Source organism: Bombyx mandarina, chromosome 10 (genome assembly GCF_030267445.1).
Source record: "Bombyx mandarina strain Sakado chromosome 10, ASM3026744v2".
NCBI lineage: Eukaryota > Metazoa > Arthropoda > Insecta > Lepidoptera > Bombycidae > Bombyx > Bombyx mandarina.
This window is the reverse complement of record NC_143217.1, coordinates 12,780,818-12,800,746: the sequence shown is the minus strand read 5'-3', so window position 1 is coordinate 12,800,746 and position 19,929 is coordinate 12,780,818. Positions and strand designations below refer to the sequence as shown.

The following is a 19,929-nucleotide window of genomic DNA, read 5'->3' as shown; positions in this document are numbered from 1 at the left end:
TCGAATCAAATCCTTCCATTTACATTGGTCTTGGGCAGTCTGACACTTCATTTCGGATCCTCCCGATCCACTAACGGTGTTTCTAGGTACCTCAAGCACCGGTCATCGTTCTCGTCGAACCCGTCGCTTGCGACGAAGGGCTCGACGAGTAAATTAACCCTCAGACACAGCCCACTGAGTTTCTCGCCGGATCTTCTCGGTGGGTCGCGTTTCCGATCCGGTGGTAGATTGTGCGAAGCACGGCTCTTGCCAGGGTTCGTGCTAGCAAAGTCGTCAGGTTTGAGCCCCGTGAGTTAAAAACCTACTAGTTAAAGTTACGCTGATATAGCCTCTCAAAGCTATCAGCTTAGGGAGGAAAAAAAGGGCAGTCTGTTCTAGCTCCTCCCACGTCGTGCCTAAGACACCTAGCTCCTACTCCACTGAGCGACGCCAAGGTGTTCCGGGACGGCCTCTCTTCCTTGTGCCAGACACTTTCCGGTGCTCTCTTGGATAGGTGGGTATCAGGCTTTCTCAATATGTAACCAATCCTATGCCACTTCCACGTAAGGATTTCCTTCTCCATTGATTGATTTGAAGTCGTCGTGGCCTAAAGGATAAGACGTCGGGTGCATTCGGATCTAGCGATGCACCGACGTTCGAATTCCGCAGGCGGGTACCAATTTTTCTACTGAAATACGTACTTAACAATTGTTCACGATTGACTTCCACGGTGAAGGAATAACATCGTGTAATAAAAATCAAACCCGCAAAATTATAATTTGCGTAATTACTGGTGGTAGGACCTCTTGTGAGTCCGCACGGGTAGGACCACCGCCCCACCTATTTCTGCCGTGAAGCAGTAATGCGTTTCGGTTTGAAGGGTGGGGCAGCCGTTGTAACTATACTGAGACCTTAGAACTTATATCTCAAGGTGGGTGGCGCATTTACGTTGTAGATGTCTATGGCTTCCAGTAACCACTTAATATCAGGTGGGCTGTGAGCTCGTCCACCCATCTAAGCAACAAAAAAAATGTCTGCTTGGTCATTCTCCACAGCTCTTTGTTAGTAATCGTGTCATAACAAAAGATTTTCAAAAAAATTTTTTTAGTGAAAATGTGTTACTGTTTTCCTGCATACTGTGAATTAGTCCGCGTGTGGATCGAATCAGGCCACTGCCAAATCCGGCCCATGTTTAACTATTCAGCCTGATGTTTCAGCGGATCCGAATTAAAGCTGTGATTCCGCATAAATGAGGGGATCAGCGGACGTTTACATTGAGGTATGGTGATTTTTAGAATATCCCTGGAAACGAGTCCGCTTCGAAACTCCACAGGCCCTATTTGATAAGAAAGAATAAATCACTGACTTGAAGGCGTTTACTTTAAAAAAATGGTCTCTGTTATTCCATGCTATCTCATAACATAGATCTCTAAAATCAACCTAAAATTTACAAAATATAATAATTAACAGCATACAATAATGTTTTTATAGTTAAGGGCAAAGGAAATAGCGCACTTAGCGGGTGTTTTTATGTTCGTATTTATAATTATAAATATGCGCCTTTGTTTGTTGTCAAACAATTGTCTTGAAAATTTCGTAAGCGTGATTTAGAGCTCTTTTCAAATTACTCACTTATCATTAATCGATCACATGTCTATAATAGTTACCGATGCAGTATCATATTTTACACAGAAACTAAAACGTATTATATATAAAACTTATTTGATCTACACGCAATAGGTATATTCTAAATTCCTAATCTAACTAAATATTGGAAGTGACTAATTATTTTGTCGTGTGTAACTTGCAGTTACGATAGATTAATTAGTCACTTGCCGTTGCTCCAAAAAGGTAAACAATATGAGTCCCGAAATCTTAACTAGTATTTACATTATTGCATATACAAATGTTACTCAGAATATTTTAATAGAATTGTTAGTAATTAAGGAAGAATTAGCAAAATAATACTAAACAAAAATGAAAATTTGCTTCCCTTACGCTATTAAGATAGAAGAACATATAAGAGCTATGCTAGGAGTTTCTCTGTGCAACTGAATCATGAATAAGGAGTTTCGCAGTACCATAGTAATCGACAAAGAGGATAGGATCGCGGAGTTGAATTGCCAGTGGACAGAGCAGTTTGCTCCTAGACCAAATGACCGTTTGAGCAAAAAAAATCGTATAGTACACTCGCATATAAAGGAACGTGTGTAGGCGTTACACAAGGCATTGAAGGTTGTTAGAATCCGTGAGATGCCGGCAGAGAGGCATCTGTTTTTGTATCGAGCCGTGGGGGAGGCGTATCATATATCAAGCAGTCAATGTCTACAAGCAAACGATGGTAATGATGAGATGGAGATATGTCTGGATGGCTGCACCATCCGTCAAGCCACAGCGCACTATTTTATCTGGTGATTGGATTGTTACCAATAGTGTAGTTTCTCACTTTCGCAACAACTATTATTTCTAAAATAAATACAACACTACTTCAACTTATTTGATTTAATGAATTCAGTCTTATAAAAGCGTGGTGCGATTACATAAAAACAGTTTAGTTATTCTAATTAAACGAATAAAAACAACACAAGTAAAATGCAACACTATTCCAAAGAAAACTTAGAAAATAAAAGACTTCCAGATTACTGAGGAAACTTTACTAGCCATGAACTTGATCCGTAGGGACGAAGCTACTTGGGAAGCATCGGACCCGAAAATTACAGACGTCACTCGAGCATAAAGAAAGAATTGGATAAACAAAAGCAAATCTCGAAACATGAAGCTGTAATGATGAAACACGATGAATAATGTAACATAAATTTCTTAAATTTCGTAAATTCAAATGAACATAAAATATAGATGTACAATGTAGTGAATAATTAATGTAACATTATCTTCGTTTTCTGTTTACCCAGCAAATATAGAACGAAAGACAACTTTTCAATTAACAGGAAGATGAATTTTAGTTCATAGATTGACTGACTAAATTGAGTGCACTGAATCGGAAACTATAAACAAATCCTATTTTATTTTCAACGTGATGTCATCCATCAAAATATCCCACTACCATCATGAATACCTATGTGTATTAGTTTTCTTGTACTATACTGCAAGATCGATGATAAAACGCACGTAAATAGTGTGATTGATGAGGGTTTAAGCTATGAATAGTAGGTTTGTGCTCATAAAATTTGCTTGAAAATAATCTGTCTTCTTCAGTCTTTAATATCCACGATGAAATGCGGGTTTAAGAACGAACCAGCCCTGACCTTATTAATGTAATCCCTATATGAATGGGTCCCGTTATTCCATCCTGCCCGGAGAAGACAGAGGTCGTGTTCCATTGAAAGTTCAATAGTACTAAGACTCTGTCCGTTGTACAACATTAACCAAGATCAGACGACCGGCGATCCCTCAACGTTAACGTAACACCATAGATTTAATTACGTTAGTGTTTGTGATTTGTAATTATGTGCTTCTGGGAGTTGGTCTTTCTAGAACTTATTTGCGAAGACAGGTAACATGTATAGAAAAATTGTATCTGACTCAGTATTGAATCACGGCATAATTGGCGATGTATTAAACATCATTACATGAGAGTTAAATGTCTTTTCCTCCTTCCTTTTATTTTTCCTTAGTTTTATTGTACATACACTTTTCCTTCCTGTAGTTTACTCTGTTTGCTGAAAGAAAGAACTGAAAAATAATTGAATTACGCTATAAATTTTCGAAAATGTTAAAAAATGTACGATGATACTATTAGAGGGAAAATGGAGATTTAAATATTAAAAGAAAATCCAGTGCCTTCATTTTTGAACGGTTTCTGTACGATCAATTTATTGAAAATATATAATAATCGATACACACGTAAAAGGAATTGAAATTCGAACTTAACGGCTTCACCGTGGAAACAAAGGAAATAAAAATAATGTATTTTCAAGAGAACGCGGAGCTCTGTTTACCTACGGTTGGTACGTAGATAAAAAATTTCGTCGGCAAAAGGAATGAACGCTACCGGCTTTTACGACTCCGGTTCCCTAACCATACCCTTATTTTACTTCAGAAAACTTTTTTAAACTTCTTAAGTAATTCACGTCGAATGGAAAAAATTCTTAAGAAGATTACTTGTGGTAATTTTTTTTCTGTTTTTTTTTTTGGGGTTGTAGCTGGTTCTACTTCAGCGAAAGTAAAACGAGTAACATCTATTAATATTTCATATTTATTCGTTCGTACATATTTTTTTTCTTTCTGGCAACTTTATTAATGTCTACTTTATATTCATTCCGAAACCCATTGCGCAATGCAAACCTAAAAGAATAAATAATGACATATAAAAGAGAGTGAGCAAAAGGGGTTTTTAAACAAAAAAACGTGTACATAAATATGTCCGGATTTCAGTGCATAAAAGTTTTATTTTTATTTAATTTTTTATTGCTTAGATGGTTGGACGAGCTCACGGCCCACCTGGTGTTAAGTGGTTACTGGGGCCCATGACATCTACAACGTAAATGCGGACCCACCTTGAGATATAAGTTCTAAGGTCTCAAGTGTAGTTACATCGGCTGCCCCACCCTTCAAACCGAAACGCATTACTACTTCATGGCAGTAATAGGAAGGGTGGTGGTACCTTCCCGCGTGGACTCACAAGTGGTCCTAACACCAGTAATGTGGCACATGTACAAAAACATTTTCCATAATTGTTGAGCTCGCGGAGTACAGGACAGCTATTGAAGCTCGTAGACACCACAAAATTACTTCCTACTCCCTTGATAAATAGATCAAAATTTCAAGTGTTTTGGAATCACAGCCGGCGAGGCAACTGTGGTACAAACTGGACTTATTGTTGTTATTCTGCAGGACCAGACATTGCATTTTTAAATAAAATATATCTCTACTATTTATTGTGAGATTCTTGTCTACGTTTCGACCTTAAGGATCAAGACGGGCGCTGATATTGGCTTAATTCGTGAGTTTATACAGCAATAATAAATGCGATGAAAGAACCAATCACAATTTCCGGTCAACTCATGTAGGTACCCTCTCGTGCTTCTCAGTTGACCTGTTTCAAGCTAGATCGTCTTTACAGCGGCGCCCAATGTCTCCATTCACGGATTGGGCCATTAAAAAGACGGTTTATCTCTTTTAAAACACGTTTTACGGTCAATCGTTGTCTCCCGAGATTGTTTTCTACAAAATTAGCTTTATGTTTAGGGATGTCAATAGATAAAAAGACACAAAATTGTTATATATTTTCTGGTAGGTCGTATTGTCAACGACTGTATTAGTCGTAACCGTACTCGTCGAACTCGACAAAGAGGTCGACGTGCAACCTAACCCATGCATCAGCCCGCTGAGTTTCACGCCGGATCTTCTCAGCGGGTCGCGATTCCGATCCGGTAGTAGATTCATTCGCGAAACAATTGCTCTTGAGTTGTTAGGTCTCCTTCGGAGGCGCTCGGGCAGTTGTTAGCAAATCCCACCCCTCTTGGCTGAGCCTTTGCTCGCCCACCTGTCCTGGTGACACTGGAAAGGCCTTCGGGCAACCAGTAAAGTTTCAATCATAAAAAAAAAAAAAAAGACTGTATTAGAGTAATGGGACTTCTTATTTATGTTTCAAGTTGAGTAGTGACATTAGCAACGCTGGTAACTTACACGGTTAGCATGAGCTCAATCTACTCATCCAGCATAACAAAAATTGGTTTGTATTACCATTAAAAAAGCTGTTGTGTATTCTTGTTATTGATTGCTGTTAGTCTAATACCATTGCAGGGAGCTATGATAATGTGACTTCTAATACAGACTTAAAACATTTTAAATAAAGATTATGTTGAAAGTTATTTTTTCTATACTGAATAATATAATAATATAAATACAATAATATAAGTTATGAATGAATATCCAATGACAAAACTGCTAAGTGGCATTTTTGCGTCCGCTGGTAATAGATTTTTTATCTTTGTTTAAAATAGCTATTGCGGAGTATATTGCTACCAAAAAAAAAATTTTGGAAATAGTTTTTTGTTCATAATGATAATAATAAATAATAATAATTGGGAACAAAACATGCAGGGTCATCGGGCCCTAATTTGGGATTCCCTGTGTTATGGGTACCAGAGAATGATAAACATACTGATATATGTTTAAATATATATATAGACAATAAACGCCCACACAAAGAGAAAACAAACCTGTTCATAACACAATACCCGACGTGGAAATTGAACCCACGACCCGCGGCGCAACAATCAGGGGCGCTAGCTAGTGCATCACCGAGTCAGTCTAAGCAAAACAAAATGGAAAATGCTATACATTAAAATACTAAATCTTGATGTGGCAGTGATTAGATCAACCATCAGACGGTTACAAGTAAAAATAAAGTTAGGAAGTGTTCTAGTGAAGTGAAGTTATATACATATAACATAACTAAGCAGTAAGAGTAATAAAAATAAATAGAATAAAACAAAAAAATAAAACAAAAAATAAAACGATATAAAAATAACAAAGCTAATACTGAAAATGTCTTGCATACATATAAACTTGTTTTTAACCCTCGGCGTTCTAACGAATGACTGTGGAAATTAAACATCGGGAATGGGTAATGAAAGAGAGAGAGAGTGGAAAACAAAACGCTCCGCGAACACTAATGAGTTACCTGCTCCGTTGCGGCGTAATTGTACAAGTTTTATTGCTGCATTTGCACGAACAATATTTAAGGGAGTGGTTCAGATGCGTCAAGGGACACGTTGATCGGTGTTTTGTTTTCTGTTCGTTTATACTGGAGTTATATGTCGACGTATTTCGAACATGCCCGATTGTCCAATTAAGAATCGCAAGTAATGCGTGCCGGGTTGAGGGGTGAAACGGCCGTTATATTATTGAGTCTTAGACCACATATTGCTGCCGCCGCTGACTCCACGAATCCTGCTCATGCAGAAGTCCATCACGGTCGTCGCCTTAGACACTTATGTATCCATCAGATCCAACATTATGAGAAGGATTAAGGGCTCCAGTAACCGTACTCATCGAAATCGATAAAGAGTTCGATGTGTAACTTAGCCCATGCACCATAGATCCCGATGCGGTAGTAAATTCATTCGCGAAGCAGCTGCTTTTAAATTGTTAGGTCTCCTTTAGAGACGCTCGGGCAGCTTTTAGCAAATCTCACTCCTCCTGACTGAAGCTCTGCTCGCCCATTTATCCTGGAGAAACTGAAAAGGCCTCCGGGCCACCAATAACCCCTCAGACAAAAAAAAACCTAGACCACACGGCTGAAAGTGGGAGGGGGCATTCGCAAAGCGAATTATAGCCATCTTTCTGTTAACTGTCTTGCTTTCAATTTATTACTCTATTAATTACTTGCCTAACTTTCTCGTTCGGTGCCTTGGAGCTTACATGTTCTAATCAAGAAACACGTCAATATACCCAAGAGACAACTGACCTGGGTTATCTTGCGTAGTACGTAGATAGATTTTATAGTAATTAAATTAAAGTGAAATATATTATTGTCATTAAATTAATAATTAAAAAATATTATATATACTTAGTCTGGCCATAAATACTGTTACAATTAAAAATAAACAAAATATTATATTTGAATTTGGAATCTGTCATTGTTATATGATTGCTCATTGAGTTTACTCATTTTGGCGCCAATACATTGTACAATATTTTGCGATATTAAAATGGAGTGGGTGATAAAGAGAACCGAATCGCCGTGATTGCATTACACAAAGTAGGTATGGAGCCAAATGCAATTTTTAAAACTCTCCATACGCTTGGTATTAGTAAAATGTTTGTGTACCAGGCTATTAATAGATGCAATGAGACCTCCTCTGTTTGTGACAGAAAAAGATCTGGCCGTCCATGTAGTGTTCGTACGAAAAAGGTGGTCAAAGCAGTAAGGGAAAGAATTCGAAGGAATCCTGTCCGAAAGCAAAAGATTTTATCTCGGGAGATGAAGATAGCACCTAGAATCATGTCTCGTATTTTAAAAGATGACTTAGGACTTTCAGCCTATAAGAGACGTACTGGTCATTTCTTAACTGATAATTTAAAAGAGAATAGGGTGGTAAAATCGAAACAACTACTGAAGCGGTACGCAAAGGGAGGTCATAGAAAAAATTTGTTTACGGATGAGAAATTTATTACAATTGAGCAACATTTTAACAAACAAAATGACCGTATTTATGCTCAAAGCTCTAAGGAAGCTTCCCAATTAGTCGACAGAGTGCAGCAGAGAGAGAGCAACGTTAGCACTATCCGACTTCAGTGATGGTTTGGTGGGGTATTAGCTATGAAGGAGTGACTGAGCCAAACTTTTGTGAAAAAGTATGGCTAAAGTATAAGGTATCAAAACATCGGCACAAGTGTATCAAGATACCATTCTTGAGAAGGTAGTGAAGCCCCTTAACAACACCATGTTCAATAATCAAGAATGGTCCTTCCAGCAAGACTCGGCGCCAGGTCATAAAGCTCGGTCTACGCAGTCTTGGTTGGAAACGAACGTTTCGGACTTCATCAGAGCTGAAGACTGGCCGTCGTCTAGTCCCAATCTTAATCCGCTGGATTATGATTTATGGTCAGTTTTAGCGAGTACGGCTTGCTCTAAACGCCATAATAATTTGGAGTCCTTAAAACAATCCGTACGATTGGCAATGAAAATGTTTCCTATAGAAAGAGTGCGTGCTTCTATTGATAACTGGCCTCAACGTTTAAAGGACTGTATTGCAGCCAATGGAGACCACTTCGAATAAGCTTTTTATACTTTAAATTGTTTTATATTTATGTATTAAACTAACATACTGTAAAAGTAATAAATGTTATTTGCAATAGATTTATTTTTATTTTAAATTGTAACAGTATTTATGGCCAGACTAAGTATGAGTATATTACTTTGAATCATAAAAACTGGTACATAATGAGTTCAATGTTTATAAACAATAGATGTTTCGAAAGATATATTCTATTTGTTTCAGATTGTTCTGTTTGTTTGCAGAATAATATTTGATTCTTCCAGATATTTTCGACTTTGGGCAAAATGTAGTAACTTAACGACAATATTGTTTGACAATCAATGAGTAATTCACGTAATTCTTATATTAAGTTGTCGTTTTTAAGTTTTTGAATGATTTACTCGGGGACTCGGTGGTGAAGTAGTTACAGCGCCTGACTGTTGCGCCAAGGGTCGTGGGTTCGATTCCCACATCGGGCAAACATTCGTGCGATGAACAGGTTTATTTGCTCTATGTCTGGGTGCTTATTATTTATATGCTAGTACCCGGCGATAAATATTGCACATCGACCGTGGGAAAGCGACGGTTAATTTTTGCTTCGTAGAGCGTTATATTTGTCGCACATTACCTAATTGAGATTTAGTCTCCATAGATACCGGACCGTTAGTGTTTCGTCGCACATTGGTAACGCTTTACAACAAAAACAAAATTAGACGACTGTCTCTTTCTAAATATCGATGTGCAATATTTATTGCCTGGTACTGTATATATTTATTTAAACGTACCTATATCAAAACAAATCCGAATTTCAGCCTGGATAGTCATTATGTCAATGAATCATTCCACTAGGACTATTGCTAAAACTATATGATTGACGATGATGATACTATCTTATCTACTCGATGTAGGTCTTTTATGAAGCACCAACAATAATTGTACAAAGTTTCATTAGGATAAAAGGTTCCCTAGGTGGGCATTGAAGCTCCTGAAGAAGGAGCTCCTGGTGGAGGCCTCTATAGTGGCGGCGTGGACGCCCATGCGTCCACACCCTTTCGACGTGGAGGCTGAGGCCGAATGGTTCCGCGGCGCGATGCACCGCATATGCGATGCCTCGATGCCCCGGGTCGGCTCTCGGCGTTGTGGACGGCGGCAGTCGCCCTGGTGGTCACCCGAAATTGCGAGACTGCGTGCAGTCTCCATTCGGGCGAGCCGTCGGTGCGCTAGACACCGCCGTCGCCGCCACTTGCGGCGCGACGGCCCCGTCGCGTTCGCGGAGGAGGAGACCCGGCTGCACGGCGAATATCGTGCTGCGAAGGACGCCCTGCGGCTGGCCATCAGGCGGGCCAAGGAGCAGAACATGGAGAGACTCTTGGAGGCGCTCGAAGCGGATCCATGGGGGAGCCCGTATAGGCTGGTGCGCGGCAAACTGCGCCCGTGGGCCCCCCCTTTGACTGAGCGACTTCAGCCTCAACAGCTGCGGGACATCGTTTCGGCGTTGTTCCCGCAGGAGCGGGAGGGTTTTGTTCCCCCTGCTATGGGTGAGCCGTCGGACGCCATCGACGGCGAAGCCCCTGCTGAGGTGCCCCGTATCACTGGGGCAGAGCTCCGTGTGGCCGTTGTCAGGATGACTGCAAAGGACACGGCCCCCGGCCCGGACGGAGTCCATGGCCGGGTGCTGGCCTTGGCCCTCGATGCCCTGGGGGACCGGCTCCTGGAGCTATTTAATGGTTGCCTGGAGTCGGGACGGTTTCCGTTGCTCTGGCGGACGGGCAGACTTGTGTTGTTGAGAAAGGAGGGGCGCCCGGTGGATACAGCCGCCGGGTATCGTCCTATCGTACTGCTGGACGAGGCGGGAAAATTGCTGGAGCGTATTCTGGCTGCCCGCATCGTTCAGCACCTGGTCGGGGTTGGACCTGACCTGTCGGCGGAGCAGTTCGGCTTCCGGGAGGGCCGTTCGACCGTGGATGCGATACTTCGCGTGCGGGCCCTCTCGGACGAGGCTGTCTCACGGGGTGGGGTGGCGCTGGCGGTGTCTCTTGACATCGCCAACGCATTTAACACCCTGCCCTGGTCTGTGATAGGGGGGCACTGGAGAGGCATGGAGTGCCCCTCTACCTCCGCCGGCTGGTTGGCTCCTATTTGGAGGCCAGGTCGGTCGAATGTACCGGGTACGGTGGGACCCTTCACCGTTTTCCGGTCGTGCGTGGTGTTCCACAGGGGTCGGTTCTCGGACCCCTCTTGTGGAACATCGGGTACGACTGGGTGCTGAGGGGTGCCCTCCTCCCGGGCCTCCGTGTTATTTGTTACGCGGACGACACTTTGGTCGTGGCCCGGGGGGATGATTATAGAGAGTCTGCCCGTCTCGCCACAGCGGGAGTGGCCCTCGTCGTCGGGAGGATAAAGAGACTGGGCCTCGACGTGGCGCTCAGTAAATCCGAGGCCTTGTGGTTTCACGGGCCGCGGAGAGCGCCACCTGTCGACGCCCACATCGTGGTTGGGGGCGTCCGGATAGGGGTCGGGGTGCAGTTAAGGTACCTCGGCCTCGTGTTGGACGGCCGGTGGGCTTTTCGTGCTCACTTTGCGGAGCTGGTCCCCCGGTTAATGAGGACGGCCGGTTCTTTGAACCGACTGCTCCCAAATATCGGGGGGCCGGATCAGGTTGTACGCCGCCTCTACGCTGGGGTGGTGCGATCGATGGCCCTGTACGGTGCGCCTGTATGGGCTGAGCCGCGCAATCGGGCTACTATGGCTCGGTTCCTGCGCCGGCCGCAGCGCACCGTTGCTATCAGGGTCATCCGTGGATATCGCACCGTCTCATTCGAGGCGGCGTGTGTGTTGGCGGGGACGCCGCCATGGGAGTTGGAGGCGGAGTCGCTCGCTGCCGACTATCGGTGGCGCAGTGAGCTTCGTGCTCTGGGCGTGGCGCGTCCCTCCAAAGGTGAGCTGCGGGCGCGGAAGGCCCATTCTCGGCGGTCCGTGCTCGAATCGTGGTCGAGGCGGTTGGCCAACCCCACGTGGGGTCTACGGACCGTCGAGGCGGTTTACCCAGTGTTTTATGACTGGGTGAATCGTGGCCGAGGACGCCTCACCTTCCGTCTGGTGCAGGTGCTGACTGGGCACGGATGCTTCGGAAAGTACCTGCACCGGATAGGAGCTGAGCCGACGACGAGGTGCCACCATTGTGGACACGACCTGGACACGGCGGAGCATACGCTCGCTGTCTGCCCCGCATGGGAGGTGCAGCGCCGTGTCCTTGTCGCAAAGATAGGACCAGACTTGTCGCTGCATGGCGTCGTGGCGTCGATGCTTGGCGGCGACGAGTCTTGGAAGGCTATCCTCGACTTCTGCGAGTGCACCATCTCGCAGAAGGAGGCGGCGGGGCGAGTGAGGCAAAGCTCTCCTCACTACGCAGAAACCCGCCGCCGCCGAGCAGGGGGTCGGGACCGGGGTCCCGTCCGTAACCCGGCCCCCTAAGGGCTTCGGGCTCCACCCGCTTTGTGCGGGGAGCAACCTAGGCGTGGGGCGGCGTGGTAGGTCGCGTTCCCCCGACCGCTCCGGGGGAAGGTGTAGCGCGGCGCTATCAATCGGGCTCTTGGCCCGTCGACCGAGGGAACCGGCGGTCGTGTTGCTGGCGGCCGCCGGTCCGGCGTCTGGGGGACGGCGGGATGGATGTAATGTGCACTGCGTAAACCCTGTCCCGCCGTCTCAATAGCTCCGACTGGGTTCCCACCCGGTCCGGGGTAGGGCGCCGGCTGTGAGCGGCAGGAGTTTTTAGTGAGGTTCAACTCCCACATACCCCACCTGCTGTGCGGGTCGGGATCCGGCGATTTTCTCCTGTGGAAAAAAAAAAAAAAAAGGATAAAAGGTTTTGAAACGCCGATATGATCATCATACAACAAGACATTTACTTATAGCTCTAATAGGTGAGTATCAACGAAATAATTGTTTGCACACCAGACAGACATTTATTCCGTAAAATAAAACCTATGAACAAAATGAAGTTTTAAATAAATTAGTAAGAGTATTAATTGAAATAGTCAAACAACGGCGCACCTGTTTATAACTTTGCTTGAATCAACCGCAATATCAACCGACTATTTCAAAATTACAGCAATCTAACTACGGATCATTTATTGACACACTTGGGCTACCAATGTACGAACTGTGTTTTATTGACTCAACAGATAGAACAGACTAACACTAGAAGCACAGCCACGACACTTCTCAACGTGAAATTATATTCTTATAACTCGGTTATTATGAGTCTGATATATCAATCACTATTTTAAAATTACGCTATTACGTAAAAAAAGTAAACTTTTTTTTTTTATTGCTTAGATGGATGGACGAGCTCACAGGCCACCTGGTGTTAAGTGGTTACTGGAGCCCATAGACATATACAACGTAAATGCGCCACCCACCTCGAGATATAAGTTCTAAGATCTCAGTATAGTTACAACGGCTACCCCACCCTTCGAACCGAAACATACTGCTTCACGGCGGAAATAGGCGGGGTGGTGGTACCTACCCGTGCGGACTCCCAAGAGGTCCTGCCACCAGTGATTACGCAAATTATAATTTTGCGGGTTTGATTTTTATTACACGATGTTATTCCTTCACCGTGGAAGTCAATCGTGAACATTTGTTAAGTACGTATTTCATTAGAAAAAATGGTACCCGCCTGCGGGATTCGAACACCGGTGCATCGCTACATACGAATGCACCGGACGTCTTATCCTTTAGGCCACAACGACTTCAAAGTGACTTCAAAAACTTATTTCTATTTTAATCCGAGACTGTACGAATGGTCAAAGTTAGCGAAAACTGAAAATAACCTAATACCTTTGTGCCAAGCCGAACATTGGCATTCTGGGCGTAGACATTTCGAGTATTGTCCAGTTTGGCGGTCATTTGGAGAGCAAGGCTAAAATGGCCTCCAAAAAACTCGGAGTACTCAACAGGGCCAAACAGTACTTCAAGCCGGCTCACCGCCTTAAACTGTATAAGGCGCAGGTGCGGCCTCACATGGAGTATTGTTGCCACCTTTGGGCCGGGGCTCCGGGTTATCAGCTATCTCCATTTGACCGAATCCAACGTAGGGCATCTCGGATTGTCGACGATCCTGAACTTGCCGATCGGCTAGATCCTTTGGCACTGCGTAGGGATCTATCTTCCCTATGCATACTTTACAGAATTTACAATGGGGAGTGTTCCGAGGAGTTGTTCAATTTAATAGAAGCCGCTGATTTTCGCAACCGATCGTCTCGCCGGAACTATCATCCGCACCATCTGGATGGTTGGCGCTCCACTACAATGCGTTTTAAAAACAGTTTTCTGCCACGCACCGTAAATCTCTGGAATTCGTTGCCATCAGCGGTCTTCCCCAACAACTGCGACATTGGGTTATTCAAGAAAAGAGCATATTCTTACCTGAAGGGTAGGCAACGCACTGGCGTAAACGCTGGTGACCGTGGGCGGCGGTGAATCACTTACCATCAGATGACCCGTCTTGCTCGTTTGCCTCTTAGTTGTTATAAAAAAAAAAACTTTTGACCAATATTATTATTATTATTTTTTGTTTAGCTAGTTTTAGAACGGAATTTGAAATTTGTATTTTTTTTTCGTTGGTTATGGGATACAAAAATAAATTTTGACTCATTAACGTATAATATGTTCAATGGAGAATAAAAAGAGCGGTCATATGCATTCACCTCATTATTGCGTGCTCAAAACGGTAGAAGAGCCCATTATTCGGGTAAGCAACGCAATGCGCACCTTTATACATTTTTTGTCCCTTTCCTCGTTGTATTCAATTTTATGCAAACAACGATTCTGTTTTATTTTCTTATTGTCGTTTTTACCTCGGTCTTATAATTTTATTTGGATATTAAGTTGAACGCTATTAAAATAATACCCATGTTTTAATGTGTTATAATTATTATTTCTATAAAAGGGTTATTGAAGTTAAAATATTTATTCAAACTTGTCAATGAAAATCTTAAATTTTTTGTTATGTTACGTTGTATTAACTATGTAACTACGGGTCGCAGTTTGTACGTTGTGACGTCACAATCTAGTGAACAAGCTATGATTGCTTGCGACAGACGGTTATAATATTCAAAATTGTTTATTACGCCAACAAGAAAGTTACGTGACAAATATAACATGAGTCAAAGACAACGTTAATTTAACTACAACATGACGATAAATAACTTAATAAGAAAGCTGGTAAAATCTTTGTAGTATACCAAAATATATTGGTGCCTCTAATAACATAGCGCTTGGAGAAAAATAAAAGATTTACCCTGTACTTTATATAGAAGTAGCGGAAAGGTAGTCATAAAATGTCGGCTGACATCCACATTTTTCATACACCGACGTCGCCTCTTGAAAGGGACCTACGATATTTTTCCTTCATTTCAGTAGAAGTTCATGTAAATAAGCTGAACGAGGAAAAGCAATCATGGAAGGCGCGCGCTGTCAGGTTTTTCAAATTTAGAAGCCATTTTGAAATTTGACACTTCGAAAATATGACAGTTGAAAATGTGTGAATTTTCACTGTTTTAAAAATGTTTGTTGTGATTTACGTCACGGAGCTTATAGGTTTGAGCTTCAACAAAAAAAATATCACTGAAATTGTTATTGTCTATTTGATTTGAAAGATATCTAGCACTCGCTTATCGGGCGTTGTTAACGCAATGGCTAAAATCGCAAATCATATTTGATCAAGTATCTTGAGTTGTACCATCAATCACGGAGAAACAATATCAATTTTTATTTACTTTGCTTAAGCCATAAAATATAAGTACTTTGATTTGGATATTCTGTTTGCTTTTATTTCTATTTTTATACTTTTATTTGCACTTTCGTGCTTCTTCTAAGAAGTCTAGTAATACGGTATGTACTAGTGTATATTCTCTCGAAGCTCACCGAAAGCTATACAATGTCTTATTATTTAACGGCCGTCTGGTGTAGTGGTAAGTGACATGGTCACTACACAAGGGGGTCGCGGGTTCGAATCCCGCCAAGGGAAGATATTTGTATGATAAATATAAAACTTCATTTCCTTGGTTATGGATGTATATTAAATATATGTATGTGTATAATAAAAATCTTATATTTATTTCCATTATCTGGTACCTGTAACACAAGTTCTTTACGAACTTAGCACGGGACCAGTTAACGTGGCGTGATTGTTAGTAAATATTTATTCATTAGTTAAGAGCGATTTTCACAAAACCTTCTTCTTCTTCGTCGCTTCCTCATTACTGAGGGTCGTGACCACCTCGATCCAGTTTTTGCACTAGCTTCCTCCAATGTTGCCTGCATTCGGCGTGCTTAATGGCGCCTTAGCTTCCGAGTAATTATTATTTTTTTTTTTTTTTAATAATGCGATAATAACTAACCTGTACCAAATCTCCGTGTATTCCACCGGCAGCGGTGATGGTGAGTAAGCACACATACGGCACCAGGTCTTCTCTAGGTCTGTGCAGTTCAACTTCGTATGTCCGACCGATGTCACCATAATATGTGCGGTTGCAGCCTACGGACCAGAAAATACCAAGTTATTGTATTATTTACTAACGCGTTACAGTTAAAACGAATGGGTTAACTTATATTTGACCATGTTTCCTGATGATATTTTTAATTTATCAGTTTAAGTAACTATATATACAATATAAAAAATACAAAAATATATTTTCGGTTTTTTTAAAAAAGGATTGAATATGACACACTTCTAACCTAGTATTGGAACCAATAGGTATTATTTATTATCACTATCACCTGATATTAGAATCACAATGTAAATTCCGCCACCCACGTTGTTATATACAAACAGTCGAAATCCAAAATGTATTTCAAAACAGCTGTCTCATTATTCGAATTTGAAACAGCGGAACCATCTGTCCGTGTTGGCTTATAATACGACCAACTGGTAATTAACAAATGTAGAATTTTTGCAGATTTGTTTTTTATTATACAACGTTATACCTTCGAAGCGGAAATCGGTCGCAAACACGTTTTAACTATATATTTCCTTTGAAAAATTGGTATCTGCATACGGAATTTATATATTTCCTACCTATGCTGATAGCCTTGAGAGGCTATATCAGCGTTACCTTAGCGTGTAGGTAAGCTCTCGGGGCTCAAACCGGAGATTGACCCTAACACTGACCCTAGCAAGAGCAGTGCTTCACGGAGTCTACCACCGGATCGGAAACGCGACCCACTGAGAAGATCCGGCCAGAAACTCAGTGGGCTGTGTCTATGGATTAATTTACTCGCCGAGTCCTTCGTCGCAAGCGATGAGTTCGGCAAGGACGGTGGCCGGTGCTTGAGGTACCTAAAAGCACCCTTAATGGATCGGGAGGATCCGTAATGACGTGTTTAGGGCGACGTTGACTGTTTAATTTTATAATAAGGGTACAATTGAAACAATCGATACGAGTGCATGCACGAAGCAGCTGCCCTTGAGTTGTTAGACCTCCTCCAAAGGCACTCTGGCAGCTGTTAGCAAATTCCACCCCTCCTAGCTGAACTTCTTCTCGCTCACCCGCCCTGATGAAACTGAAAAGACCTTCGGCCTACCAGCAATCCATCAGTCTTAAAAAAAAACTCGTTAGGAGTTCACCTAATGTGGTATTCTTATTGCGTAGAATCAAAATAACCGAAAAAGTGGATGTCCTCACTAAACCGTAACAAGAACAGCTAAAAATTCTTTAGAACCAATGAAAAAGATCACACACAATATTTTTGTCGTAACAACATCAGTACCGAATATACCGAGCATTAAAGAGAGAAGAATGTTTACTTCTCCGTGACAAACAAACGACCTGTGTAACTCAGACAAAGCGAAGTTCTGCGTAAGTGGAACTTACCATGTACTACGAAGTTGGCAGTCGCCTCTTCGCGACGGGCTTTCAACTTGATTGCCCAAACAATAAATCCGCGTTTGGGAGACGTGAATCGCGCAACTAAACACGGCCCAAGAAACAAGCGGGTGAAATTTGTTTTGAAGGTCGGACCGCGAAATGTAATCAAAAATTAAATGTGATTAATTTTTTATTATAAGTCAAGTATCAGTAATTCATTATTTAATTCGCAATGAAAAAGTCTTATTTTATTGTTTTGATAAGCCTTTTTGGACTTAAAGCCTTATAACTGAACTAAAAATTTTGTTGTCGTACTTTAGTTAGGACTAGGCGAAAAAACAAAGTTTAATGTTATTTCTTCCGAGGCATAATAAAGCTATATTCATTTTTTACCTGTAGCTTCGAGAGCTATTCTTGTTTTAACAAATTGCCGGGTGAGCTCAGAGGACTCAGCATGAGAGACTTTGTGAACCACTGCCCTAGCAAGAGCAGTGCTTCGCAGAATTTACCACTGAATCGGAATCACGACCCACCGAGAAGTTACGGCGAGAAACTCAGAGGCTTGTGCTTGTGGGTTATGTTGTACCTACGTCAAGCTCTTCATCGTATTCGACAAGATCGACCAAAACGCTGACCGGTGCTTGGACTGTTAAAAAACACAGAGAGTGCACCGGAGGGATACTTGAATGACGTTCTTAGAGTGACGGCGGCTGTATGGTGCCTGGTCGTCAGTACTGCAACCAGAACCAGATAGGTACTGTTACAATTCACTAATTAAATTATATTATTTATTCCATATGAAACGTGTTCAAATAAGACTGACACTTCTACGTATGATATAAAAATGCTTAGTAGATAGTATTATGTACAATATAGGATATGGATACAGTATAGGATATGTACAATATAGGAATGTTTTGCAAATTTGAAAATAAATTTTAAAAGGCTAATAAATACATAATTCTTGAAATTGAAACAAAAATAATGGTTCATTTTTAAAACGGTGCCTTATATATTTCTTTATTATAGTTCTCAAAAAAATAAATAAATTGTATAATAATTTAGAAAATAAGTTCGCATAATTTATCTATAATATATATGTTTGAATCACACAAAAACAAAAACTCCACTAGCTGAACGATCCCCCACACAACGTGGTCTCGCCTTGTCGCGGCGGTGGGGCTTAAGCGTGCACCCCGATATCGTGGAGCAGCGTTGTCTGCACAGGGGTGCCGCGAACTAAGAAGACTGCACACAGTGTTCCTTTTTCCCACCTTTGCTGGACAAAGGGTGCGTGAAGCGGGAGAGGGCTCCCTTCTGGAGACCTCTTGGATGCTAGGCCATGTCCCCGGCAGCCCTTTGGCTGTTAAAGGGGAAGGCCCTCCAGAGGAGGGTACCGGCACGCCGGCGTGGTCACGCCGTGGTCAGACGTGTGGGTCTGTCAGTAATGGTAGACCCCACGTGGATGAGAAGTGAACCGGAGGGCACTCCCTTCCGGTCGCTGGTTGCCATGTCCCCGGCTGCCTCTTGGCAGCTAAAGGGGAAGGCCCTCCAGAGGGGGGTACCGGTTTACCGGCGTGGCTTCGAAGAAGCATACCGTAATCCCTACCGAGTAGGGGACGGGGGCCGCTGCCTAGCAGGGGCCGCGAGGATGCGAACCTCTATAAAAAATGCCCTAATCCTAAGCCTGTGACGTGCCCGGTGATGGGATGAGTGGCTGGAGGGAGTCCAGTCGTGAGGGCCGTCCCAGGGGACCGACCCCTGGTTAAATATCAAAGGAAAAAATTAATGATGGCAAAGTTTGTAAAAAATTTACCCCAGGAGGGTACCACCTTAGGTGGAGAATCCCTCCGTGCTTCCACCTTGGTGGAAGCATGCAGCCCCGCGTATTCTGGGGGGGGCAAAGCTTGCCATGACGAAGGGGCTGTATGACGGGCAGCGGAAAACCCGTCGAACAGAGACACGCCAGCGCTGACTTGACGCACTCTGGGCTCGTCAGTGACAGCGAGGCGGCTGGCTCGAAAGAGACAACCGCCAAAAAGATAAGGCGGAAAAGGAAGACCCAGCGAGTTTCCTCACGCGAGGGGGGAGGGGAGCCAACGTCATCCTCTGGCGCAGATGCCCCGCCGGAGAAGGTACTGGTAGTCTCCGATGCGGCCTCTGCTGCGGAGGAGATGCCGCCCCCGAAAGGAAGACCCGCCCGGAGGAGGGGCGCACCGTCACCGGCGCAGTCATCGGCGTCGATGTCTGTCGCCTCACTGGACGGGCGAACGACAGAGGAGGAAGAAGGCGGCCTTCAGGACCCTGCCTTGGTCATAGACAGGGCCATGAGGACCGTCAAATCATAT

The 19,929-nt window shown here is 43.1% G+C and overlaps 1 protein-coding gene across 1 annotated transcript in view; it reads right to left on the bottom strand.

Annotated features, from left to right (window-relative positions):
* The window catches only part of Lrpl (low density lipoprotein receptor-related protein-like protein), a 149,235-nt gene that overhangs the window by 40,282 nt on the left and 89,024 nt on the right, over positions 1 to 19,929 (bottom strand). The window contains exon 3 of the mRNA XM_028174660.2: positions 16,115 to 16,251. Coding sequence (XP_028030461.2) covers positions 16,115 to 16,251 — 137 coding nt within the window. The remainder of the gene's footprint in view (positions 1 to 16,114; positions 16,252 to 19,929) is intronic.